Genomic DNA, 27,202 nt, shown 5'->3' with positions numbered 1-27,202 from the left:
CCCCTCCCCCCCACTCCCGCCGGCTTCCCCGAAAGCTCACGGATCGCCGCTTCCTCCCAGTTTTTGTCCTGTTTTCGCGGGACCCGTTTCCATGGTCCCGGCCCCGCCATCACGGCCCCGCCGGCGTTATCTCTCTCCCACGGCAGCGGCTCACATCCTGGCCGGCCAGACAATGGCGGTGCGTGTCTTTTCTTAGCGTTCATACCTTTTGTTCCCGAGCGCAGGATTTCCTTATGGTTTGTTTGGGCTTTTCAAAAGCTTATGGACGGATCCAGAGAGGTGCCAGGCTCACGCCCCGAGGGATCCCGGCCAAGTTTATGGGCCTGAAACGCCGCCATTGATGTCTGGGCCCAGCCAGCACGGCGGCAGATTGGACAGCCGTGGGCCCCGTTTGCCAAAAAAGTGGCTGCAAAAACCCGCCCGAACCTCGGCTCCCGGGGAGCCCGCCATGCGGCAAGGACAGGAATTGGGCCCAGCATCGTGTCTGAAATGGGAAGAATGATGGTCGCGTTTCTAAGGACGGTCTTGTTTAGAGCGGGTAGCCGACACCAGTCATTTATTTGTTTAAACGAAAGCCCATTGCCCTCATTAAATCCGGGGTATACTTTTCTTTTTAAATGATGCAGCTATGTTTAAACCTCGCATTCCCACAGTTTGTACCAAGGCCTATCTTTACGGGATATTTTCAACACAATACAATGTTGTTTTCAGAAACAAACCCAGCCCGGCCGGCGTGGCTCAGTGGCGTGAGCATCAGCCTATGAACCCGGAGGTCACGGTTCGATTCCCGGTCAAGGGCACGTGCCCGGGTTGCAGGCTCGATCCCCAGTGTGGGGCGTGCAGGAGGCAACTGATCCATGATTCTCTCTCATCATGGATGGTTCTCTCTCTCTCTCTCCCTCGTCTCTCCTCTCTGAAATCAATAGAAATATACTTTAAAAATAATGAAGGTGGGCTGGTGTCATAGGTCATGATCTCAAGGCCATTGTACAAGCTGGAGACAAAGAAGGGGGACCCTTCCTTTCAGTAGAACGCCTTTCTCGGGCGCCCCTGCTGATGGCAAGTAGGTGTGTTATCTGAGGGCCTGGCTCAATCCCAGCCTCCTTTAGGATTCGGCTTTCTGGGATCCTTTAATTAGACACAACATCAAGATGAAAGACTCAGCAGGTATGTGGACTGCGCCCCGCACTGCTGGTGGTCTGCCCGGAACCGGGGAAGGCACGGGAGGGTCCTGTCCCAGCTTGCACAGGGGTCTGGCTCTCACACCTGCTTGGGAATTGGGGGGGACAGTACCCGGCGATTGAACGCCTGGATGGCAACTTCAGGCTGAGCTCCTGGAGGCTGAGCCCTCCTGCCCTGACAAGGTGTCTGGACGAGGCCGGGCCGGACACGGTGGGATTCCCGCTCAGGGCACATGCCTGGGTTGCAGGCTTTATCCCCTGTGTGGGGCATGTGGGAGGCAACCAACCCATGATTCTCTCTCTCCCTCTCCCTTCCTCTCTGAAATCAATTTTAAAAAATATATACAGTGGGGCCTTGACTTACGAGTTTAATTTGCTCCGTGACAGAGCTCATAACTCAAATTACTCGTATGTCAAATCAACAGTGAATGAGCGAGACACGTGATGCTGGGCTGATGTGGTGGCGTTCACTGTGACGTTCACTGCGCCAGCTAGCGGTGGGGTAGCTGAAGCTGGCTCGTAACCCGAATTTTAGCTTGCAACTCAAAGCAAAAAATCGGCCCAGAGACGGCTCGTATCTTGAAAAACTCGTAAGTCAAGGTCCCACTGTATTTAAAAAACCCAGACCATAAATGCAGCTGAATAGAATGCACAAACATTCAGAAGGTGTGGAAAGATGATTAGAAGCTGCAACTGAGTCACCCTTCTCACACAAAAGAACAACAGAACTTTTGGCAAAAGTAAAGGACTTAGGCCCTAGCCGGTGTGGCTCAGTGGATAGAGCATCGGCCTGCAGACCGAAGGGTCCCGGGTTCGATTCCGGTCAAGGGCACGTACCTCAGTTGCAGGCTCCTCCCCTGCCCGGACCCTGGTCAGGGCATGTGCAGGAGGCAACCAGTCGATGTGTTTCCCTCACATCGATGTTTCTTTCTGTCTTCCCCTTTCTCTTCCACTCTCTCTAAAAATCAATGGGAAAATACCCTCCGGTGAGGATTGAAAATACATTTTTTTTAAAAAAAATAAAAAAGATAAAGGACTTAGCACGTGACCGGCCCGGGTCCTCTTAGGGAGCAGCTGGGTCTGGGGAGACAGGGCTGATAATGTCCCCTGTCAAGGGTTCTCCGCCCAGGGCAGCGAGCCCTGCCAGCGGGAGAGAGAAACGATATTGACCATTGTTATCGTCCCAGGAGGGGCAGCGAACGGACGGTCCACAGGCGAGGTCAAGTCCGTTAGCGCTGCCGCGCCGATGACAAAACCGCGAGTTCTCCCGGGGACGTGAGTGAGCGACGCGTGCAAATGTGCGCAAGTGAGTGCTGACGGCTCCTCGGGCCCGGGAAGCGCCTCTCAGCCCATCGGGGCGTGATTTCTTTCTCAACATTGAAAACATGAGGTCATTGCAACCAGCCAGGCCCGGGGAGACACAGCAGGCCAGGCCAGCAGGCCCTGTAGAGAAGTCACTGTGGCAGCAGATACCCACCAGGTACGGGCGTGTGCCAGGCAGCACGGGAAACGAAGCCTCCATCGCTGCTAAACCTCTCAAGTCTCCATCGCTGCCAAACCTCTCAAGGCTGGTGTGGTGCAGTGGTGAGCGTCGACCTAGGAACCAGGAGGTCACGGTTCGATTCCCGGTTGGGGCATATGCCCAGGTTGTGGGCTCGGTCCCCAGTGTGGGGCGTGCAGGAGGCGGCCGATCCATGATTCTCTCTCCTCATGGATGTTTCCCTCTCCCTTCCTCTCTGAAACCAATAAAAATATATTAAAATAATAATAATAATAATAATAATAATAATGAGCCTCCGTGTCCCTCCCTCTTAAGGCTCTTCAACGACTTTCACTTGGGCGGCGGCCCCGCCCGAGGTCCACCCACAGCCCTCGCTGCCTGCTTCCTGCCCCAAATGTCAAGGTTGCCATTTGACCGTGATCGAACGCGCTGTGTAACATGAAAAACAGCCAAAGACCGTCTTATTTATAGCGATTTTCTGTGTTCTGAAGTCATCACAGAAACCTCTCCTTCAGCCACACGGGAACCAGTGGGGCCGCAGCGGAGCCGCCCAGCACGTCGCCGGCACAGGCGGCTTTTCCATCACAGGCCTCTTCGGAGCTGGGGCCGGGGGTGGGGGGACACTCCGCTCCCTTTCCAAACTGGGGACACTTACAATATCTCCGAGGAAACCGCCAGGGCTCAGAGGAATGCTGTTCACACTGGCGGGAGCCCTGGTAGGGGCTCTGTGCCCACCGCAGCCCTAGCTCTCCTTAAGGCCACCCTCATGAGCTGAACGGTGTCCCCCCAAATTCACATGTCCTGGGCCCCAGCACCTCAGAATATGACTGCATTTGGAGATAAGGTCTTCTTTTTTTTTTAAACTGATTTCAGAGAGGAAGGGAGGGAGAGATAGAAACATTAATGATGACAGAGAATCATGGATCAGCTGCCTCCTGCACGTCCCACCCTGGGGGTCAACCCCATAACCCGGGCATGTGCCCTTGACCGGGAATCGGACCTAGACCTCCTGGTTCATAGGTCGATGCTCAACCACTGAGCCACGCCGTCTGGGCCAGAGTGGCGGTTGGGACGTCCTCTTCCCCATGAAGCTCTCTGCTCCACAAACCCCGACTCTGTGAGTCAGTAAACAGACAGGACCCAAGGCCTCAGGGGAGGAGAGAGTGAACTCCTGGTGCCGCTCGAGGGACGGACGGACGGAGCGGCTGCTGCAGCGTCTAATGAGATCAGGCCCACGGGACACCCTGTGCTCACTGAGGCCTGGCACGGACGTCACGTGAGCAAACGCCGTGCAGTGCCTGAGGCCAGGCTGTCCTGCAAGGCAGAGGTCCAAGCCCTGGTCGGGGAGGCTTGGGGAGAAGCACAGAGCTTCCCTGGGCTGCGCCATGCCCGCCCACAGAGGCAGCCACTCGAACCCTGAACTGCAAAAAGTTGGAGTGATGGGCACATCGCCCACATTCCAGTTCAAAGGGCAACCACAGGGCCCCCGGCAACAACGCCCACTAAAATCCTACCCTGTCTGACATCTGTGACTTAAAGGTGCAGAACAGAGCCCTCCCCGGTTTGGCTCCGTGGATAGAGTGTCTACCTGTGGACTGAAGGGTCCTGGGTTCGATTCCGGTCAAGGGCACATGCCCAGGTTGTGGGCTCGATCCCCAGTGGGGGGCGTGCAGGAGGCAGCCCATCCATGATTCTCTCTCATCATTGATGTTTCTATCTCTCTCTCTCCCACTTCCTTCTTCTCTATAATCAATCAAAATATATCTCTTAAAAAGGTGCAGAACAGGGACCCAGGAAGTTGGTATCGTGGGTAACAGAGTGGCTTTGGGGTCAGGTGGCTACATCCGGGCACTGACACCTCCTGGCTGTGTGACCTTGGACAGTGCGGTAACCTCTCTGTTCCGTGGAACCGCCCCTACCGCCTGGCGGTGTCCTGAGAAATGCACGCAAGAGGCCTGGGGACCCTGGCAGGGAGGGACTTGGTACACGCAGAGGTTGTGACGATTACGGGACAAAGGCTTTTTGGAAATTGCATTGGGTGAAGGGCGAGGGGGGGAAGGGGAATCGAGCGAGGGCGAATGGGAATGGGGAGAGAGGCCTGTCTACCGACCTGTGGATGATACAGAGCGAGGGAAGGGCCAGGCGCCCTTGTGAAACATCCCTGTAACATTACCTAATTTCAAAACCCTTTCCAAGTGTGGGACAGACCACACATTCCTTCCCCTGAAAGTACAACGTGTTATGGTTCCCTCTCTGAGATTCTGTGGTCTTGAAAAACTCGAAAGCCCTGGTCGGTTTGGCTCAGTGGCTAGGGCGTCACCTGCTGACTGAAGGGTCCCGGGTTCGATTCCCGGTCAAGGGGCACGTACCTCGGTTGCAGGTTCCCCGGCCCTGAACGGGGTGTGTGCGGGAAGCACAACCCATGTGTCTCTCTCACATCGATGTTTCTCTCTGTCTCTTCCTCTCCCACGCTCTCTAAAAAACAATAAAAATGTATTAAAAAATAAAGAAAAGCAGGTGTAGGATCTGTTTTTGTTTTGTTTTGTTTAAAGAAATAAATGGAAAATTCCTCGCTAAGTGGATACATTCATGAGCCCATCGGTGCGGGGTGTCCATTTTGTTGTACGTGTCATCTGGATTTGGTAATAAAGGGTGTAGGCCGCCCAGGTTGGTAGGGGCAGAAATGGAATATTGGGGGCCTGCTAGCATGGCGAGAAATATGAATCACGCTCTGTTACCTGTGATTGCTTTGTTCTGATTAAACACGGCACCGTCTAACTTGGCTGGAAGTTGCATGTGGGACCTGGGCGCTCACCTGGACACTCGGCCCCTCCTCCCCATCAGGGCGCTGCCTATGATCACAGAAAGATCGACAGCCTCGTTGCAGAAACCAGAGCCGCCAGCCCTTTGAAGACCCCCCGCCTTTGCATACCCACAAGTCTTTCCAAATCTCCAGCTCCCATTATCTGCGAACCGCCCATTCGACATAACCCTGTTGCCTACTTCCCCAGGTCATCTTGGTCCTCCTACCCTATGTAAGCAGCTGGCTGATGGTGGGGGGCAGAGCAGATGTTTGTGGGTGCCCTGCCGCTCTCCCACGCTGCCGGCAGGACTGGAATAGACGCTCATCTAGGACTCAGCCCTGTCTCTGCTGAACTGGCTCAAGTGACAGGCAGCCCAGAGCCCTTGGCTGTCCGGTTCCAAGGTGACGTTGGCCAGGATCCTGGTTTAGTCACAGGGGCTCTGGCCCTGAGCCAACGGCAAAGCACGCGGAGCACCCGGCGTGAGAACAGCCCGCCCCCGCCCCCCGGGCACAGGGTGACACCTGACTCATGCACGGCGTTTTGCTCCCTCCTTGGGTGTGATGGGATGTCGACAGTGGCACTTCCCTGCCTGCAGGGCAGTCCCTGCTGGTGGGAGGCGTGGCTGGGAGGTTGCAATGGACTGATTCCCAGGGAGCTGAGAAGATGGGGATCAGACCCCTGGGTCTCCCGACAGCTTTGGGGGCCTGGGTGCTGATCAGGGCTGCAACCCTCCCTGTCGTACGCCGATCGGGGCAGCCCGGGCCTCCCCAGCTGGGCTCTCGGGTGACACCCCACTGGGGCCCATCCTTGAGGAACTAGAAGAGGTCTTGGCCGGTGACTCACTCCAACTCATCGGAGCTGCTGCCATGTTTCCCTGGGGCCCGGACCCCGGCCTCCCATGCTCCAGGCCTTCCCAGGCCTCCTGGGACAGCTCAGAGCCGAGGAACCCAGGCAATAAACCCACATGTTTCCAACTGGACAGAGGAAAAAAAAAAGCCCGACCTGTATGGCTCAGTGGTTGAGCGTCGCCCTAGGAACCAGGAGGTCACGGTTCGATTCCCGGTCAGGGCTCGGGCCCGGGTGGCGGGCTCCATCCCCAGTGGGTCCCCAAGTAGTGACAGGCAGCCCGGACCCCTTGGCTGTCCGGTTCCGACGTGAGGTCTAGATCAGTGATGGCGAGAACCTTTTGAGCTCGGCGTGTCGGCATTTTGAAAAACCCTAACTTAACTCTGGTGCCGTGTCACATATAGACATTTTTTGCTATTTGCAACCATAGTAAAACAAAGACATATTTTCGGTATTTATTTTATAGATTTAAATGCCATTTAACAAAGAAAAACCAACCAAAAATATGAGTTCGCGTGTCACCTCTGTCATAGGTTCGCCACCTGGTCTAGAATCTGCAGGGACAAACCTGTTTGAGCCTGTCCAGCCTAGTCACCAACACCCCCTTCGCTCTCCACAGTGACGGCTGGACAATGCATTCGGTGGTGACCCACGGGCAGGGGACGGCATGTGCAGTCTAGGCGCGTCCTTTCTCGCTGGGCCGAGAGCCTGGGAAGCTGGCGGCCTCGGGGCCCGAGACAGGGAAGTGACTTGTCCATGCTCACGCGGTGAGTCAGGAGCAGGACAATTTAGAAGAAGCCAGGGGCTCTGACTAAGGCGCTGCTCACCCACCCCCGCCCTGGATGGGGGGGGGGGGAGGAGGAGAGACAATTGATCCGTCACCAGCACACGGAGCCAAGGTGTGAGCCAACCTGCAGGCAGGAGACCAGCAACGGAAAGCAGCTGGGACACATACCTGGGTTGCGGGCTCGATGCCCCAGTAGGGGGCATACAGGAGGCAGCTGATCAATGATTCTCTCTCATCATTGATGTTTATCTCTCTCTCTTCCTTCTTCTTTCCTTTCCGAAATCAATATATATATATATATATATATATATATATATATATATATATATATATATATATAGGCAGCAGCCCCAGCCGGTTTGGCTCAGTGGATAGAATGTCAGCCTGCAGACTGAAGGGTCCTGGGTTTGATTCCAGTCAAGGGCACATGCCCAGGTTTCGGGCTCGATCCCCATTGTGGGGCGTGCAGGAGGCAGCTGATCATTGATATTTCTCTCTCCCTCTCCCTCTCCTTTCCTTTCTGAAATCAATAAAAATATATTAAAACAAGAAAACAGCTGGGAGGCCGGAGGAGTTCCTTGCAGGATGTTGGGGAAGGAGAGGATGGGGTGCCTCCCCCATGTGAACCGGCTTTGGGGGGCGTACACAGGGCAGGTGCGAAGTGATTTCCTACTAACACAACGCAGCTGAGCCGCGGTGCAGCTCAGTCGGTCGGGTCGTCGCTGTTGCTTGGTGGGTGAATTGAGCGTCTAGGGGAGAAGGGAAGCTCCAAGGAGGAACTGCAGGAATCTGGGGGTGCCTGCAGGAGGAAGTGGTAAGCTCCCCGCTGCTGGCAGCATCCTAGGTGACCAGGCTGCTCCTTAGCCAGGGAGTGCTGAGCTGGCTCTGCCCGGGGAGTGGGTGGGGCGGTCGAGGCCTGGCTGGAGCCCCCAGTGGGAGTGGATGAGGGGCGAGTGGGGACGGTGGGCACCCTGGCCTGCCCGGAGCAGCCCGGCTGGTGTCGGGGGAACAGACAACATTGGGAGAAAAGAAACCAGGAATGTCTACCCGACATCCTCATTGTTGGTTTTATGGGAAAATGGTGAGACGCTCTCTCTTGCAGGCGGTGATTACAGGGGAAGGCAGTAGGCGGGAAACCACAGTGGATTCTTTTCAGGACCGAAAAAATGTTGTCCCCGAGCTAAACAGCTTCAGAGTGGGAAATGCAACCGGGTTCCCTGCAGCCCTGGGGCCCTCTTCCCGCAGGCTCTGGCCTCCGTCCCTAACGGTCCCCCTGGGGAGGGGGCGGGGAGTGGGGACACACATAACCTTCTTAACACCCAGACGTTTTGGGGTTCTCTTTTTGCAAAATAGTTGATGTTGCTCCAGGCAGTCCTGTGCGGGCCCCAGCAGCACAGGTGGGGGTGGCGGGAGGCTTCCCTGCTCAGGGACCAGACTCCAGCCCAGGGCAGCTGGGAGCCTGTGACCTCCCTGTGCTCCTGCTCTGCTCCCCCCTGGGGCTGGTGGTTGCTGTGGTTGTCTTCCCATCCCCCCAGCTTTAGCATCTTTAGAGAAACAAAGGGACCCAGCAGGGGTGGCCCCCTGGTTGAGCATCGACCTATGAACCAAGAGGTCAGGGTTCGATTCCCGGTCGGGGCACATGCCCGGGTGGCAGATCCCCAGTGTGGGGTGTGCAGGAGGCAGCCGATCCATGATTCTCTCTCATCATTGATGTTCCTCTCCCTCTCCCTTCCTCTCCTACTCACGAAGCCTTTCTGGTGAGTAGTATTTTAACATTTGCCAAATATTTGCCGATGGCTGGCTTTCCCCCGCCCACGTTCACTGCAAGAAAGATGAAGGAGGGCGTCCCGGTGTGTGCTGAAATGTCCCCAAAAATATTTGCACATGACTTGCCCCGGGACTGGGGTAAACACTCCGTCATCCCTCCGGGTCAATCTTTAACACGGGGCAGACTTGCTGACTGCGAGGCGCCCCGCGTGGCCGCTCTGCGTGCGGGGGGCCAACATACATCGTGCCGGCTAGCGGAGGCCTCCCGGGGTCCAGGGACCAGCGCGCGGATCTTTCTGGAAGGCCAGCCCAGCGGCCAACCGCTTGTCAGAGCCCCGGAGGACTCGGAACAAAGTCATAAATCAGGAGCATCCAGCGCCGAAGGTCACGCCAGCCGGTGACTAACTGCTCGCACTCCCTGCCGAGCCTGCCAGGAAATCCTCAAAGGCCGGCCTTGCCTCGATTACATCTGTGACCAGTTCGCCCAGGGGAGGCTGGGGGGGTGGGGGGGGAGGGAGAGGAAGGTGTCCCCGATAGCAGACGGCCCCTGAGGCAGACTTCTTCTTTCTTTTTTTTTGGTTCATCCTCAACCAAGGATATTTTTCCATTGATTTTTTTTTTTTAAGGGAGAGGGAGAGACAGAGAGAGAGAAACATCGATGTGAGAGAGACACATTGATTGGTTGCCTCCCGCAAGGGGGCCGGGGATACGTGCCCTTGAGCAGAATCGAACCCGGGACCCTTCGGTCTGCAGGCTGACGCTCTATCCACTGAGCCACCCCAGCCAGGGCCCCTGAAGCCCATTTCTGAGGACAGTTTTTCCTGGGGGGCAGACGCTGCCTTCAATACATTGACAACAATTTTACGAGCGGAAAAAGTCGATCACTGATGGAGACTTGAAGCCTTTTTCTCTCCTGCCAGCTCAATCCACAGAGCAACGAACATTTCCAAAACTGCAGGGCGCTGGAGACATACGCTATCTGAATGCAGCGTTTGAGGGACTGATCACCCACCTCGAACAACTGACAGGGGTTGATAATACCTTATTTATTTTATTTTTTAAAAAATACATTTTTATTGATTTCAGAGAGGAAGGGAGAGGCAGAGAGAGAGAGAAACATCCATGATGAGAGAGAATCATGGATGGGCTGCCTCCTGCACGCCCCACACTAGGAATGGAGCCTGCAACTCAGGCATGTGCCCTGACCGGGACTCGAACCAACCGTGACCTCCTGGTTCATAGGTTGACGCTCAACCACTGAGCCACACCAGCCAGTCTCACTCTGAGCTCTTAGAATGCCAGGTTTCAGAGCCTTTCACCATGAGGCCCAGGCAATCCTGGAGACATAGCACGACCCCCCCCCCCCCCGCCCCTGTACTCCCGCTTTGGATAGACGGATGGAAAACTCATCCTGAAGGAGTAACATACTACCTGACATTGTTTTACATACATATTTTTATAAACATGTTTAATACATGTACTACATTACATGTAATATAGTAATAATATTTAGTATTATATACTATAGTAGCAATAACCATGTGTGCACATATATATACGTATACATTGGTTGCCTTGGTTTTTGCTTGGCGTGGGCACAGGCCCAGGTTGCTGGCTCGATCCCCAGTGCGGGGCGTGCAGGAGGGGGCTGATCCATGAGTCTCTCTCATCATGGATGTTTCTCTCTCCCTCTCCCTTCCTCTCTGAGATCATTAAAAATATATATTTTTTTTTGCCGAAACCGGTTTGGCTCAGTGGATAGAGCGTCGGCCTGCGGACTGAAAGGTCCCGGGTTCGATTCCGGCCAAGGGCATGTACCTGGGTTGCGGGCACATCCCCAGTGGGAGTGTGCAGGAGGCAGCTGATCGAGGTTTCTCGCTCATCGATGTGTCTAACTCTCTATCTCTCTCTCTTCCTCTCTGTGAAAAATCAATAAAATATATTTTAAACAATATATATATATTTTTTTAAATCTGCAGGCTGTGCATGTGAAACGCAGACACCTGGGTTTGCTCCGGGAGCCCGGGCTGTGTTGCCGGGCAGCCCGAAACCGCTCCATCTGCGATCAGCCGGGAGGTGAGCAGAGAACCGGCCACAGTACTTTTCCCTCCTGACCCACTTATTATAAAACACCGTCCACAGAGGCTTGCAAACTTGGTATGTGTTTTTTCGGGACAACACCATGAGCTGCCGTCTCCTGTGCCCACTGGGGCGGGCAGGGGCTCCTGGCCTCGGAGGTGGGATGCGGGGCGATGTGCGCACCATCCCCGGGGGCGCCTGCGGACGCCGGGCTGGCCGCGGTCCCGGGGGATTGGAGGAGGTCCTGGAAGTGAAAGGATCCATCACGCGTGGGGAGGTCTGAGTTGTAGCGCTGCCTGGAGCCCGCGGACGTGTGTTTCGAAGCTCGGGGCCCTGAAGCGCTCCCTCCTCCGTTTGTTTTCCCAGCGGGACCTCATCTGTCGCCCACCGTCCAGAAAGTCCTCATTCATTCGGCCCCAGGGTACCCCGCTGGCATTTGGGGGGGCTGCTGGAAGCTTCAGCAGGAGTCCTGGCCACGCGGACAATGGAACCACTGAGCTCGGGGGTGGGGGTCTCAAATCGAAATGCCTGCCCCAGAGGCTGCGCTTTCCTTCGTCAACTTAAATTTGGAGAAATGTCCCGGCCGGTGTGGCTCAGGGGTTGAGCGTCAGCCTAGGAACCAGGAGGTCACGGTTCGATTCCCGGTTGGGGCACAGGCCCGGGTGGCGGGCTCCCTCCCCAGTGTGGGCCGTGCAGGAGGCAGCCGACCCCATGATTCTCTCTCATCACTGATGCTCCTATCTCTTTCTCTCTCTCTCCCTTCTTCTCTGAAATCAATAAAAATAGATTCTAAAAAATAATAAATACATCAATAAATAAATGTGGAGAAATGTAAATAAACAGCCTTAAATATATGAAACTACGTGAGAAAAAAGATTCCTTTTTTGTTTCGTTTTGTTTTTGTTAATCCTCACCAGAGGATATTTTTCCCATTGCTTTTCAGAGAGAGTGGAAGGGAGGGAGGGAAGAACAGAGAGAGAGAGAGAGAGAGAGAGAGAGAGAGACAGACAGACACCGGGGGGAATCATTGACATATCCACTGGTTGCCTCCCGCACACGCCCTGACCAGGGGACTGGGACGGGGAGCGAACCCACAACCCAGGCACATGCTCTTGACTGGGAATCAAACCCCGGACTCTTGGGTCCCCCAGGCTGACGCTCTAACCCAGGGGTCCTCAAACTACAGCCCGTGGGCCACATGCAAATACAAATATTGTATTTGTTCCCGTTTTGTTTTTTTACTTTAAAATAAGATATGTGCAGTGTGCATAGGAATTTGTTCATAGTTGTTTTTTTTTTTTAAACTATAGTCCGGCCCTCCAACGGTCTGAGGGACAGTGAACTGGCCCCCTGTTTAAAAAGTTTGAGGAACCCCCCTGCTCTAACCACTGAGCAACACCAGCCAGGGCGAAACAAGATTTCTTAATCACATGCGTTTTCTGTGATTCAGAAAACCCCACGTCCCACAGCAGGGAAAGGTAACAAACCGTTTTCAGTCCAAAGACTGGGATCCGCCCCCGTATTTACTCTGATTAGCCGGTGACCTCCGAACCTTGTGTGTCCTTGTTCCTCTGTGCGCTTGGGGCGCGGGGCTGTTTGCGCCGTTCCGTTCCAGGTGCTGTTTTTCAGATCGGTGGACGCGGCGGGCGGCCGGGGTCACCGCCCTCTGCTGCCCTGGAGAGTGCGCGCCGGGGGCCAAGGTCCACGCTCCCAGATTCTAACTCAGTCGTTGGGGCTCTGTGATTCAGACCTGGTGGCTGCCCTGTGGGTCCTTTCCCGTTGGGTGGGTTTATTTCCTTTTTCATATATTTTTATTGGTATCAGAGAGGAAAGGAGAGGGAGAGAGAAACATCCATGATGAGAGAGAATCATGGATCGGCCGCCTCCTGCACGCCCCACACTGGGGATCGAGCCCACAACCCAAGCACTTGCCCTGACGGGGAATCGAACCGTGACCTCCTGGTTCCTAGGTCGACACTCAACCACTGAGCCACACCGGCCGGGCTTCCTTTGGGTGAATTTAGAATTCAGTTCCTCGTCCCCAAAAGTCCTGGCTGGAACGGAGCAGGGCGATCTCTCCTCGGAAAACCTTCCCAAGGCTTTGGCTGGACGTGCAAAGCTCTTCCCTTACTGATACGATTGTATTGGATCTACAGTTGAGACAGAGCCCACTTGCAGATGTTAACGGCGCCCCCATTTCCTCCTGGGAAGTCTTTGACTATATTCTTCCCACTGCCCCCCACCCCCAACTTCCCGCCCACCTCCCCACTCCTGTCCCCAGCTGTCCCCATTGGCTGTTGTGCCCAAATCCCTTCTGATCACCTTCACACAACAAAACCTGCAAGGGAAAAGCGATGCCTGAAATGATGTAGAGAGGTCTGCCTGGCCGGCGTGGCTCAGTGGTTGAGTGTAGACCTATCAACCAGGAGGTCATGGTTCAGTTCCCGGTTAGGGCACATGCCCGGATTGCGGGCTCGATCCCCAGTGGGGGGCGTGCAGGAGGCAGGCGATCCATGATTCTCTCTCATCTTGATGTTTCTCTCTCTCTCTCTCCTCCCTTCCTCTCTGAAATCAATAAAAATATATTTGAGAGAGATCTTAGAACAACTCAGACCAGCAGTATACAGCCCCAAACGTGGACAGTGTAAGTTTGGGGAGACCAGTGATATTCAGGGGCAGGTATGAGACTGTGCAGTCTGAATTGGTAAAGGATTTCTCACAATCGGCAGCAGAAAGCCACCGTTAGGAGGAAATTTTCACTTTCTTCCTGGTTTGTTGCTTTCACCAAATGCGTCAACCGGCATCTAATTAGAATATTCCTGAGGTGAGGATGGGACGGCTCTGAGGTTGATAATATACCCTCCACCCCTCACAGAAAATGCAAGTGGCCTATATCGGGCAGGTGACCCAGTCAGCGACAGCGACAGACCGTATTTCTGGTTAATGGTTAGCGCCTCCTGACCTTAGACTTTGCCCGTGTGTGTGTAATCACACAACCTGCGTCCCCGGTGGCGATCCTGCCTTCTGCACGGAGATTGCTGCTCTTCGTAAACAACGGCGCCCCGTCGGAGGTGTTGAGACGCTGCCGTCGAACTGGTTAAATTACGCCGGCGAGGGAAAGCTGAAAGAGGGCAACGGACTTTCCTCCCTGTGCTGGTTTTATTGGCCTCTCCTAAAATGTCATCATTTATGTGCCATAATAGAAGCATAAAAAAAAAAAAAAAAAAAGGATTTTACAAGTTGTCCTCGTGGTCTGCAAGGTGAAATATCTGAGAAGAACTCCGGCCCTGTTTTGCCGGTCCTGTGTGTCTCCCTGGCTTCTCACTGTATAGACGTCCCTGGGAAATTTGCCCATAAAACAGACACATAAAAAACCATCCCACAAAGGGCAGGGAGATGAGACCTCTCCTTTTTAACCATCGCCCAAGAGCATGCCTCCCTGCTCGGGGGTGTGTGAAGACTCCTGCGGTGTTGAAGACCGAGCAGAACATCTGCTAGCGTGTGGGCTACACGCAGGCCAGTGTGGGCAGGGGTGAGTCGGCTACCTTTGCATGAACTCTCGGAGGCCGGGGGTAGGAGCACAGCATGTACTGTTAATCTAGCCGGCCCCGCACGGGACAGTATACTCATTTAGTGCAATGTTCCAAGCCGTGAATCACAACGACCTAAAACAGGGACTCTGCTGGCCGGCTTTGGTCAGTGGATAGAGCGTCAGCCTGCGTGTGGACTGAAGGTTTCATGTTCGATTCCCGGTCCAGGGCACGTGCCTGGGTTGCGGGCTCCATCCCCAGTGCGGGGCGTGCAGGAGGCAGCCGATCCATGGTTCTCTCTCATCATGGATGTTTCTCTCTCTCTCCCTCTCCCTCCCTCTCTGAAATCAATAAAAATATATATGAAAAAAATTGCCCTCGCCGGTTTGGCTCAGTGGATGGAGCATCGGCCTGCAAACTGGAAGGTCCCAGGTTTGATTCCGGTCAAGGGTACATGCCCGGGTTGTAAGCTCGATCCCCAGTGGGCGGCATGGAGGAGGCAGCCCATCAATGATTCTCTCTCATCATTGATGTTTCTATCTCTCTCTCCCTCTCCCTTCCTCTCTGAATCAATAAAAATATATTTAAAATATATACATAAAAAATAAACAAATAAAATAAAACAGGGGCTCTGTGGAGTGTGACAACTGGCTGGCACCTAACTTCTCTCTCCTGCCTGATGGGAACACTGCGTCTCAGTCAGGACAAGGAAACCCCATCCACGTGTCCATCCATGTATTTGTCCATTTCCATCCTTTGTCCAAAAAAATAAAATAAAAATGGAAATGACCATTCAGTTTTCCTGGGGAAATGACAGCTCCTGAGACACGGACATTTTTTTTTTTTTGCAATAACTGTAATTTTTCATTCCTCAACATGGCGACACCATAAGACGCAGGAATGAAAATAAAAGCAGCAGCAGCGGCGGCAGCGGGAATGAGCCTGGAGAAGGACGCATTCGCCCCGACGTGGCTGCCTCTGGACGGGCGTCTGCGGGAACCGCGACAGGGCTCCTAGGCCGGACCCCGCAGGCCCAGCACCCGTCACTTTATGCTGAAACCTGGGCACTTGGCAGAGGTGGGTCTTGTGTCTTTTTTTTTTTAAATTCCTCGGAACCGGAGCGGTTGGCCGGCACACCTACCACAGGAACATAATCACGAGGTCATCTGCCAACAGAAAACCATGTCAAAAGCTCGGAATGTTGACTCCTGAGCCCAAACCGCTGGACGGACTCCCAACGCGGCGAGTCCTGACCTGCGTCCCTCGGGCCGAGGGCTCAGCACTCCGGGCTTTCCCGGGAATGTCTCCTGCCACAGCGGAGAGGGGCTGCCTGCCTCCCAGCCGCTGGAATTCTGGCTCCGGGACACTCGCTTTATAAAACACCGAGTGCCCGGCCGGCGTGCGTGGCTCAGTGGTTGAGCGTCGACCCATGCACCAGGTTCGATTCCCGGTCACGGCACATGCCCCGGGCTGCGGGCTCCATCCCCAGCGTGGGGCGTGCAGGAGGCAGCCGATCCAGGATTCGCTCTCATCATGGATGTGTCTCTCTCTCTCCCCCTCTCCCTTCCTCTCTGAAATCAATAAAAATATACTAGATAAATAAATAAAATATACACTGAGTAACATTTACATGAAAAGTAAAGTGTATAGCTCCTTTTTTGATTTTTCAAGAATAGTGGAAATGAAACCTCATCGCCCAAGTGCTTCCCACCACCACCACTTTTGAAAAACATAAGACTTGAACAAACCTGAGGTTGTTTTTATTTTTTTTTTCCGTAATCGGGCCCAAATAAACAAAAGTCAGATAGAGAAGGTGATGCACATGACATTTCACTAGATTAACCAAATCACAACACATTTATTTCAAAACATCAGAATTCCTCGAACTTGCTCTCACCGCATCCTTCAGAAATGCGGTGTAGAGCCAGCCAAGAAGCCGCACCGCGGTGAAGCGTGAAGCTGGGCCAGAAAACCCCAAACACCTCAAAACGAGTCTCCCGACCCTGCTGACCCGCTCGGCCCAGGGCCTGTCAGCGTCCGGAACGACTGTTTTTCTTCTTCAACTCAGTGAGACCCTCCTAAGTCATCCAAAAGGCCTGTGCACAGTACTTCGAATCTTTGCCCGTTGCATATATATTACATACATATCACATACTAGTATATAGATCACCTATACATTACACATGTATAGTACATATACATTACATATAGTAGACCTAGACATTACACATGCAGGTCACACACATATTGCATCTATAAAACATACATCACACATATATGTTACACATGTATATGACGCATATATGCATATGTGTACATGGCAGTCTCTTGTGGATTTTCCATGAGCCTTGAAACACTTTAGTTGGGCATATCAATGCTGATAACATGTCTGTGCCCTGGCGGACTCATGCTAAGTATAGGCCGTGGTTCAGACACCCCTGGCCTGGGATCCGCGCCCAAACCACGCAGACACAGTGTTCTCAGATGACGTGAGAACCTGGTCGCCATGGAACCTCACGACTTGATGTGGCAGAGTGCCCCCAAGGAACGGGCGGGCAGTTCCTGGCGTGTTTCTGCGTGTGTTGTCACACCGCGTGTGTCAGAAGAAGGTCAGGCTCGGCTAGGTCGGGTTTTCCCGGATGCCCGTTGCCCACCCACCACACGGGAGGTGGGAGCAGAAATGACGTCAAGCTCAGCAGCCCTGCGTCCCCTCAAGAACACGGGTCCCGAGTGTCCAGGTGGCCGGCCTTGGGCCTGTGCCAGGTGTGTGGGGAGCTCCTCGGCGTCTCCTGTGCAGATACTTACATGTATGTGAAAAAGGACCTGGGCGGGCAGCAGAGCTCGGAGGCAGCCCACCAGTGGGCTGGAGAAAGAACTGCAGTTTGGAAAACCTGAGTTCTAGCTCTTGTCGGCACATTTTCTTTGTCTCAAGGCAGAGTCCTCATTGTCTTCTTTTTTTAAAAAAAAAAAAATACATATATATATACTTTTAAATATATTTTATTGATTTTTTTCAGAGAGGAAGGGAGAGGGATAGAGTTAGAAACATCGATGAGAGAGAAACATCGATCAGCTGCCTCCTGCACACTCCCTACTGGGGATGTGCCTGCAACCCAGGTACATGCCCTTGACCGGAATCGAACCCGGGACCCTTCAGTCCGCAGGCCGACACTCTATCCATCGAGCCAAACCAGTTAGGGCTTGAAATATCTTTTGGGGAATGCCCATATGAAAGATAAAATTAAATAAACCAAGCCGTCCCGTTGATCCTTAACCTTTTAGGATTGTAACGTCTTCTCATTTTTCCCTTGCTGGTGAACGTGTGTGCAGGAAAGTTACGTGTTTAAGCAAGCTGATGAGAGAAGGGTTACCATTTTAATATTCTCCAGCATTACCCGGGAAGTCCGTCCACTGTTTTGTCAGCCTCTTTCCTCCTTTGGAAGGAGTGTAGTGAGCGTCGCAAATAGAAGCTAAACCCTCATGCAGATATTCTGCCAGAAAAGTGCATTTCAGCAGCTCTTTCCAAAAAGGCAGGGAGGGAGGGCGGCTTCTGGCGTCGGATGGCTGTTGAGCCCTTTCCAGGTCTCCGGCAAACCTCCCTGCAGGCCGAGCAAGAGTGTGACCTCAATCTCTCCTTTGTCTGTAGTTCTCAGTCCGCTCTTTAGCTTCTGACACAGAAAAGCAGGCAGCCTACATCGAGACCCCAGGCTTTCCTCCCCCGGAGTCCTGGGCCCACCGAGGCTGGTGACGATCAATCGGCTTCCGTGTGTACACGCGGATGGTGAGCGCTCCTGTGACTTTGTCTGGCCTGATTCTTAGACCCTCCCCAGAGCCTTTATCTGCTCCACATACACACGTCTCTTTAATATGCCAATGCTGCCCTAGCCGGTGTGGCCCAGTGGATAGAGCGTCGGCCTGGGGACTGAAGGGTCCCAGGTTTGATTCCGGCCAAGGGCATGCACTTCCCCTGCAGGCTCCTCCCCGGCCTGGGGCCCTCGTCGGTGCGCGTGCAGGAGGCAACCCATCGATGTGTTTCTCTCACATCAATGTTTCTCTCTGTCTTTCCCTCTCTCTTCCACTCTCTCTAAAAATCAATGGAAAAATATCTTCGGGTCAGGATTAAAAAAACTTTTAATATTTCAATACTTTCTGTGTGCAGGGGAGGCAGGCTACGGGGAGAGGTCAAACAAGGGAAAGTATTTCTAAAACAGTATATGTGCAATTTGAAAAAAACAGTGGCATTGTCTCATAAAACGCCGCTATTACTTAGAAGAAGGCTCTCATATCTTTTTTTAAATTTTTTGTTTGTTTGTTTCTATTGATTTCAGAGAGGGAGGGAGAGGAAAAGAGAGAGAGAAACATCAAAGATGAGAGAGACTCATGGATCGGCTGCCTCCTGCACGCCCCACACTGGGGATCGAGCCCGCAACCTGGGCATGTGCCCTGACTGGGAATCGAACCATGACCTCCTGGTTCATAGGTCGACGCTAACCGCTGAGCAACACCGGCTGGGCCAGGTTTGGATCTTAGGCGTCTAATGCTCACACAGGGGAAGCCCATGGAAACCCGAGTGTGGCCGTCAGATCTGTTCCTGCTGCTGCTCCCTCTGGGTTACCCTTCCTGTCACTTCCCTGACTCCTGCTTGGTCGGGATCACAGGGAATGGCTTTCCTTTTGTTTGTACACCCTGATTTCTGTTTGCATTCTTTTAAATCTTAGAAACCAGAGCTGGCAAGGGCTGTTGCTTAGACTCCCAGCAGGATATTTCCTTTAGTGCTTAAGTCAGATCGCAGCGTTTCAAGCCCTTCTGGGTAAAAAGCCCGTCTCCACCCTCTGCCCCCTGCCACCCTGCACGGGGCCTCGGCCTGCCTGTCCGCGCAGGACCGGGGCCGGGTGGGGAGCTTGCTTGCCGCAGCCGCCCTGGCAACCTTGACTGTGAATGGCAAACATGACCAGGATTCTCTCCTGCCAGGCCCTGGGGCCTCGAGCAGGAGGGCAGAACCTACGTGACTCAACCATACCCACTTCCTCTTTCATAAGCCATCACATGAGGAGCTACAATCACAATTACGGCCTTGTCTGTGCGAATTGCAGACGCATTGCCTCACCCCAGAAACCCCGGTTCTGTGCTGGGGGGGCGGGGGGGGGGGCGAGGCGAGGAGGCGGTGCCCGCTGCAGAAGGCATTGGAAGGCATCCAGCCCCGCTGTGCTGGCAGGGAGAGAGGGAAGGAGGGAGGGAAGGGAGGGCGGGGGTGGGAGACGAAAACAAAGCTGTGTTTACTTAGCACACATGATAGAGCCGCTCTGAGCGACATGAAAGGCCAGGCAGCAGGAAAGACTCCGTACAATATAAGGAATCGCTGCCCTGGGTCCAGGGCCCGCCGGCCTTAACCCCCTTGATCCCGGATCCTTTTATGGCCCAGGGACGCCATAAAACCAGCCTTTTCATGTTCCTGAAGGCACTGCATTAGGGAAGTTACATCCACTCGGTTTCGACATTAAACGGTGGGGTGGGGGGGGGGGGGGGTGTGTAGAATAAAAAGGAACTGCCCTGCATGGGGAGAAGAAAAGCTAAGCTTTGTTCTACTACAGAAACCCTTCCTTGGCACCTCTTTGGGCAGGATTCGCATCTCCCTATTCCTCCCCTGGGCTTTCCCTTGAAGGTGATAGTGCTGCTCGTAGGTAAATGTGCATAATGAGGCCGCAGCTCTAACGCCTCCTTCTGTGATGTTTCCGGCTCTGCCTGGTGGGGCCAGCTCTTTGGGGTGCTCAGTGGCTCACCGCCCTGCAGGACGAAGGCTAGGCCTTATCGGCTTTGGCCAATGCACCCCCACACACACACACACCTCTCCCACCCCCGGGGCCAGGCCACGTGCTAGAACGTGGCACACGTTCTGGGGTGAGGCAATGCGTCTCCGTGGAGAGAGGGACCAAAGGGACAGGTCCCGGGAGAGGTGCGACAGCAGGGACCGGGAGTGAGCAAGCCCACGCGGTCCCCAGCTGCCTCCCCAGCGAGGAGGGGGGCGGGATCCGGAGGGGGAGGCCTTTCTGGCGGGCGCCCCCTTTCTCTGGAAATCCCCGGGGAGAAAAGAGGCAGCAGCGTTCGCCTGCAAACATTTAGGTCTGGCAATGCGTGCGTCTCCTGGGCCACCGCGAACAGGTTTCTTCATGCGCCTTAAGCAGCTCCCTGCACTGTTTTTCCTCTTCCTTGTGGTTAATCCTTTGAAGCAACCTGCCATTTTCATCAGCAACTGGGGAGGGACGTCGGCAGGATCTCTCTCTCTCTCTCTCTCTCCCTCCACCTACCAATCCGGTGGAAGGAACGATGATATAATTAGTACCCTGCTCTTCCCACACCTAACCCGCTCCTTCCAGGCTCCAGGAGCCATGTGGGCCTGTTTTCCAACAAAAGCGGCTCCAGAGGCCGGCCTCGCAGCGTTTGAAGTGTCAAAACCCCAACCGAGAGTGACTAAGCCTGTGTCTATCCGTCAGGAGGAGTAACGACCAGCCAGAGCGATTCACTCCAACACGCGCCAGCTCCTCCTCGCGATGCAAGGGTGCAACTCCAGTGCTCGGTGCAGCCTGGGCTGAGCTGTGGCTGCCAACCGTGGCGGGGGCGCGAGGGCGATGGTTCACGGCAGGCGTGGATACCGCATCGGGCTACAGCCGGGCCCCGGAGGCGTGGGGGGTGCACATCCGCTCCGCCCCCGATAGCGACCCCCACGGCCCGCGCCCTCCCCCACCCCCGTCCCCATCCACGCGGGCCCAGCAGAGCAGGGAGGGGCGGGGCGGGCGGCCGGGGGCGGGGCCTGCAGGAGCCGGGCGTCGGGGGCGGGGCCTGGGCGTCGGGGGCGGGGCCTGCGCAGTGACGCGACACGCTGGCCGCGGCCGGGTCCCTGGAATGTGCGTGCGCGCAGGGAGGCCGCCAGCGCCTCCGAGTCACGTCCGCGCGGAGCGTGCGCACTCGGCGGCGGCGCACGCGGGCTCGGGCCCCGCGCCCACGTCATGCGCCCGCCTCGGACCTACATAAGAGGCCAGGCGCTGGTCCCGCGAGGACCGCGCTGGGGAAGCGGGCGGACGGGGACCTCGCTCTGCGCCCCCGCCTTCCGGAAGGTCCCAGACTAGGGGACAGTCTCCTGGGTTAGGAAAACTTGGGGTCCCGCGGCGTGTTCCCCCCCAGACCCCTAAGACACACGCGAGTGTAAAGCACCCCCCAACAGTCCAAGTGCAACTCCTAACACCCGGGAGCCACGCTGCCTCCGGACAGGGTGACAACCAAGGCACAGAGTGGCCTCCCTTTTAACACACGGGATGATTCGCACGATCTCCCCCAAACTGGCCGGGAGGGGAGGGCGCCCCGACTGCGTGGTCGAGGTCGCCGGCGGCGGGAGACACGCAGCCCGCGCGGAACGGGCTCTCCCGGCGGCACCCGGTCTGCGCGCGGGGGCGGGGCGGGCGCGGGGGCGCGCGGGGCAGGGCGCGCGCGCGCACGAGGGGAGGAGAGGGGGGCCGCCCGCGCAGGCGCCGTGCGGGGCTGTCGAAGAATCGAGCCCGTAGAAGTGGAGCGGCGCGGCGGCAGCTCGGCAGCCCCGGCGGCGGCGCAGCGGCGGGCAGAGCGCTGAGCGCGCGCTAGAGAGCGGCGACGCCCGGAGCGGAGGGAGCAGCGCGGCGACCGGGGCCCGCACCGTCCGCCCGCCCGCCTCCTCGGCGCGGCATGCCTCGCCGCTCGGGCTGAGCCTGCCCCCGCGGCCGCCCCCCGGCCCCCGCCCCCCGGCCGCCCCGCACTCCGCGCCCGCCCGCCGCCGCCGCGACCTGCTGCGCTCGTCCGCGCCCGCGCGGCCCGTCTTCGCTCCGGTCTGGAGGCCCGCCGTCTCGGCCGAGCCGCCGCCGCCGCGCCCGCCGCCCGCCCGCGCCCGCCGGGGGGCCGTGCTGCCGCGCCTGCAGCCGCTCGCCCCGCGCCCGCCGCCCCTCGTGCCGCGGGGGCGCTGCGCGGGCGCCGATCCCGCGCGGGCTCTGCCTCCGCCGCCGCCCCTGCGGCCGCCGCCGCTGGTGGGGGAGCCGCGGGGTTGGGGGGGCCGGAGGGCGCGCGCGGGGCCGGCGGCGAGCGGCAGCGCCCCCTCCCCGGCGGGCGGCGCGGACATGGCCGCGGCGGTGGCGGTGGCGGCCGCGTCCCGGCGCCAGTCCTGCTACCTGTGTGACCTGCCCCGCATGCCCTGGGCCATGATCTGGGACTTCACGGAGCCCGTGTGCCGCGGCTGCGTCAACTACGAGGGCGCCGACCGCGTCGAGTTCGTCATCGAGACGGCGCGGCAGCTGAAGCGGGCGCACGGCTGCTTCCCCGAGGGCCGCTCCACGCCCGGCGCCGCCGCGGCCGCCAAGCCGCCGCCGCTCTCGGCCAAGGACCTGCTGCTGCAGCCGCCGCAGCTCGGCCCCGAGGCGGCCCGCGCCCCGCAGGCGCTGGAGCGCTACCCGCTGGCCGCCGAGCGCCCCCCGCGCCTCGGCCCCGACTTCGGCGGCGCCCGCTCGGCCGCGGGCCTGGCGCAGCCCCCGACGCCGCAGCCGCCGCCCGTGAACGGCATCCTGGTGCCCAACGGCTTCTCCAAGCTGGAGGAGCCGCCCGAGCTGAACCGCCAGAGCCCGACCCCGCGCCGCGGCCACGCCGTGCCGCCCACGCTGGTGCCGCTCATGAACGGCTCGGCCGCGCTGGGGCTCGGGGGCCGCGCCGCCGCCTCGCTGGTCGCCGTGTCGGGCCCCGCCGCCGGCCTGGGCTCCGCGCCGCCCGCCGAGCTGGGCGTGCACAAGCGGCCCGCGTCCGTGTCCGGCTGCGCGGTCACCGAGCACGAGCCGCGCGAGGCGGCGGCCGGCGCCAAGGAGAAGGCGCCGCCCGCGCACCGCGGCCCGGCCGACAGCCTGGCCCCCGCCGCCGGGTCCGCCGAGCTGGGCGCCGAGGCGGCGGGCAAGGGCCGCGCGCCCGGGGAGCAGGACTGGGTGGCCCGGCCCAAGACGGTGCGGGACACGCTGCTGGCGCTGCACCAGCACGGCCACGCGGGCGCCTTCGAGAGCAAGTTCAAGAAGGAGCCCTCGGCGCTGAGCGCGGGCCGGCTGCTGGGGTTCGAGGCCAACGGGGCCAACGGGTCCAAAGCAGGTAGGGGCGGCCGTGGGGTGCGGTGGGGGACCCCGGGGGAGGGGAAGGGGGACCCGGGGCCGTGGCGCAGGGAAGGGGGGGGGCGGATCTTTCCATTCACATCTGCCCCAGCCCCAGCCCCAGCCCAGAAACAACAAACAGCCAACTTCCTGCGCGCCCCGGGGCGGGCGGAACCAGCGCGCGGTGGCAACGTGTTCATGTGCTGAAGCAGCACAACAGAGATGAGTCAGGCGGGGCTGCAGGGCCTGACGCAGGGTTTCCTTCCCCAGTTCCCCAGCAATGTGTTCTTGGATGGGAGCAGCCGGGGGGGGGGGGGGGGGGCGGCGGGGGACACCCCACCTTCAAACCCCCAGGCAACAGGTCAAGCCAGGGACATGTGTGCAATGCGTAAAAATAGGCAGGCGTCTGTGGGCCAGTTTCGGTGGCTTTTTAAAGAAACTGCTAGGGAGCCAGCCCCGTGAGCATGGGTGTTTTAAGTTGCACGTGCATTTAAAACTTACATGGGTTTTTATATACAGATATATATATATGCAGGCTTTCACAGGGCAGACAGAGGTGCATTAGGAAAAGATCCTTTTCCAAGTGTGTGTGCATTTATTTTTCTCTTTTCTCCCCCCTCCCCCCCCCCTTTTTTTTTCTTTTCTGTTTGCTTGTGGTTTTCAGTGGCAAGAACAGCAAGGAAAAGGAAGACTTCCCCAGAGCCGGAAGGAGAGGTCGGGCCCCCGAAGATCAACGGGGAGGCCCAGCCGTGGCTGTCCACGTCCACGGAAGGGCTCAAGATCCCCCTGAATTCGACACCCTCGTTTGTGTCTCCGCCGCCGCCCACAGCCTCGCCCCATTCCAACCGGACCACCACGCCGCCCGAAGCTGCCCAGAACGGCCAGTCCCCCATGGCAGCCCTGATCCTAGTAGCAGACAATGCGGGGGGCAGCCATGCCTCCAAAGATGCCAACCCGGTGCACTCCACCACCCGGAGGAATAGCAGCAGCCCACCCTCTCCGTCCTCTATGAACCAAAGAAGGCTGGGCCCCAGGGAGGTGGGGGGCCAGGGGGCCGGCGGCACCGGAGGACTGGAGCCCGTGCACCCCGCCAGCCTCCCGGACTCCTCCCTGGCGGCCAGCGCCCCCCTGTGCTGCACCCTCTGCCACGAGCGCCTGGAGGACACCCACTTCGTGCAGTGCCCGTCGGTCCCTTCCCACAAGTTCTGCTTCCCTTGCTCCAGACAAAGCATCAAGCAGCAGGGGGCCAGCGGGGAGGTCTACTGCCCCAGCGGGGAGAAGTGCCCCCTGGTGGGCTCCAACGTCCCCTGGGCCTTCATGCAAGGGGAGATCGCCACCATCCTGGCCGGAGACGTGAAAGTGAAAAAAGAGAGGGACTCGTGACTTCCCGGTTTCGGAAAAACCCGATGGCTATCCTTAACGAAAACTGCTTGAACTGTATATATATAATCTCCACATATATATATTATATATATATATATCCAAGACAAGGGAAATGTAGACTTCATAAACATGGCTGTATAATTTTGATGATTTTTTTTTTGAATACATTGTGTTTCTATATATATATTTTTTTTGACGACAAAAGGTATGTACTTATCAAGGCATTTTTCTTCTTTTGTTAACGTTATTAGCCTATCTCTGTGCTTCATTATCTTGGTGACAGTGACCGGTTCCATGTAGGCTGTGACTTGCGCTGCTTTTTTAGAGCACTTGGCACCCCCCCCCCCCCCGAACTGCTTCTAGCTGTATTTGTAACGCACTTACTTTAAAAAGAAGAAAAAAAAAAAGCCAAATACATTTTCTGACGTTGTGAGATTGCCTTACTGTCCGTTATTCCTTGTGGCTGGTTCCTGTCACAGGCCGGAGGCCAACTGGTGGAGAAGGAAAGGAAGTGAGTTGGCAGGGGCACCCTTGTGAAGTGGGCACACCACTGGGCAACCTCACCAGGTTCACCCCCAAAACACTGTCGCCTGAAAGGAACAGGAAAATAGATTTTTGAGTCCGTCTTTGTTTTGTTTTTCAAGTTCAGTTGTTCGGACATTGAGGACTGCCTGGGAGTTGCTGCTGAGAGAATTTGGGGGACGGTGTGGTTTCGAGGGAGACTTTTTCTTGATTTTTAAGGCAAAGTTGACCACTGCTCACTGCCCACGCAATCAGTGGTAAGATTCTCATGCTGCATGCTAGTCGGTTACATAAGACACAGTCGGGTGACGGAGGGTGGTGACGGGGTGCAGATGGCACTGCCACCTTTGAGCGGGGCCTGGTTCTGCCCCGAGCTCTGTTGTAAACACCCCGAGCTCTGTTGTTGCCAGCGCCTTGGCCTTTGGAAAGAGTTGCAATAGGAATTCCAGTCCCCGTGAACTTGGAGATGGTGGGGTTGGTTTCGTTTCTGTTTCGTGTTGTGTTTTGTTTTTATCATTGACCTGTAGCGCTGTGGCTGTGGCTAGCGTCACCTACACCCTGTCTCTTGCAAGTGCTGAGTGCAGTCATGGTACAGTGGCAGCCGCTGCACAGGGTGCTGGTTGCCAGGACTGCCAGGGGCCATGTCAGTGACAGCCCAGCTGCGGGTGGAGGACACTCATTTCCTCTTACCTATGGAGTGAATAATAACAGTTCTTTGGGGGGGGGGGGGGGGAGATAAACTAGTGAAAATTAAAAGGTTTTACATAACAGGCCCCACCTCTCCCAACTCTTTTCAGAAGCCTTTTGTAAACTAATTTCTTTTGATGACTATTTTGCATCAGTAAAATGATGTTTTTAAACCAATAAATCATCAGCTGTGGTAGACATAGTTGTCTCGAGCGATGCTGGTTTTTCTTTTGTGCTGTTCTCACATCCACGGGAGCACGATTCTAAGTCCTTTGATGTTCAGGTGTGTGTAACTTGGCCCTAATATCAGGCTGAATCATCGTTTTCAAGGTCTGTTGCAACGTAACGTGGTGTATCGTTCACAACCCAGCTTTTGTTTGCATTTGAAAACAGATTGTTACCCACTTGGGGTTATTTTTTAGTTCTGTGTTTTGTCTTTCGAAAAGTGCTCAAAAAGATTTTTCTTAATGGTCGGGTTATTAACACTTGAAAATCAGATACTGCGCCAAATACAGTCTTTTTCGTAGTGTTTTTAATGAGTGCACTTATTAATGCTGTGCAAATTCATGTTCCTAGTCATTGTTATATGGCCCACAGACTTGCATGATTAACCAGTTTCTTTTTTTTTTTTTTTAATTGGAGTAGCTATGACTCAGATCCAACTGGTTTCTCTTATGTAATGTACACAGGCAGACAAGTCTGTTTTCCATGCCCATAAGAGACATGTGTAAAGAATTCAACCATTATGGTCTGTTGTATCCATGTGTATCTAGGCACTTTATTCTAAACTGGAATTTGACCTCCTAGATGTTACACGTTGATCCGTCATTTGACCTAATTGGGGGGAGCTTATCTGTATGTTTTGCAATCTTAGCACAGATAGCTTTTCCAAAAAGAATGATCTAGAACCCTCCTGCTGTTCTGTATACATCTATCCAGCTGTGGAAAAGACTGCCTATGGTTTTTCTCTGC

General features: G+C 56.0%; 1 protein-coding gene across 1 annotated transcript; it reads left to right on the top strand.

Annotated features, from left to right (window-relative positions):
• The first annotated feature begins 22,536 nt into the window (after positions 1-22,536).
• IRF2BP2 (interferon regulatory factor 2 binding protein 2) lies at positions 22,537-26,275 on the top strand. Its single transcript, XM_036354756.1, has 2 exons — positions 22,537-23,639; positions 24,303-26,275. The coding sequence occupies exons 1-2, from the start codon at positions 22,634-22,636 to the stop codon at positions 25,019-25,021; spliced, it is 1,725 nt and encodes a 574-aa protein (XP_036210649.1). The 5' UTR covers positions 22,537-22,633; the 3' UTR covers positions 25,022-26,275.
• The last annotated feature ends 927 nt before the right edge of the window (positions 26,276-27,202 follow it).

The sequence above is a fragment of the Myotis myotis genome, unplaced genomic scaffold (assembly GCF_014108235.1).
Source record: "Myotis myotis isolate mMyoMyo1 unplaced genomic scaffold, mMyoMyo1.p scaffold_m19_p_21, whole genome shotgun sequence".
NCBI classification, from domain to species: Eukaryota; Metazoa; Chordata; class Mammalia; order Chiroptera; family Vespertilionidae; genus Myotis; species Myotis myotis.
This window is presented reverse-complemented; position numbering and strand designations above follow the sequence as displayed.

Bases quoted from the DNA above. Each gene is read 5' to 3' on its own strand.
- IRF2BP2 (XM_036354756.1), top strand. From the start codon at position 22,634: ATGGCCGCGGCGGTGGCGGTGGCGGCCGCGTCCCGGCGCCAGTCCTGC. The intron at 23,640-24,302 runs GTAGGGGCGGCC...TGTGGTTTTCAG, and splicing joins GGCCAACGGGTCCAAAGCAG to TGGCAAGAACAGCAAGGAAA.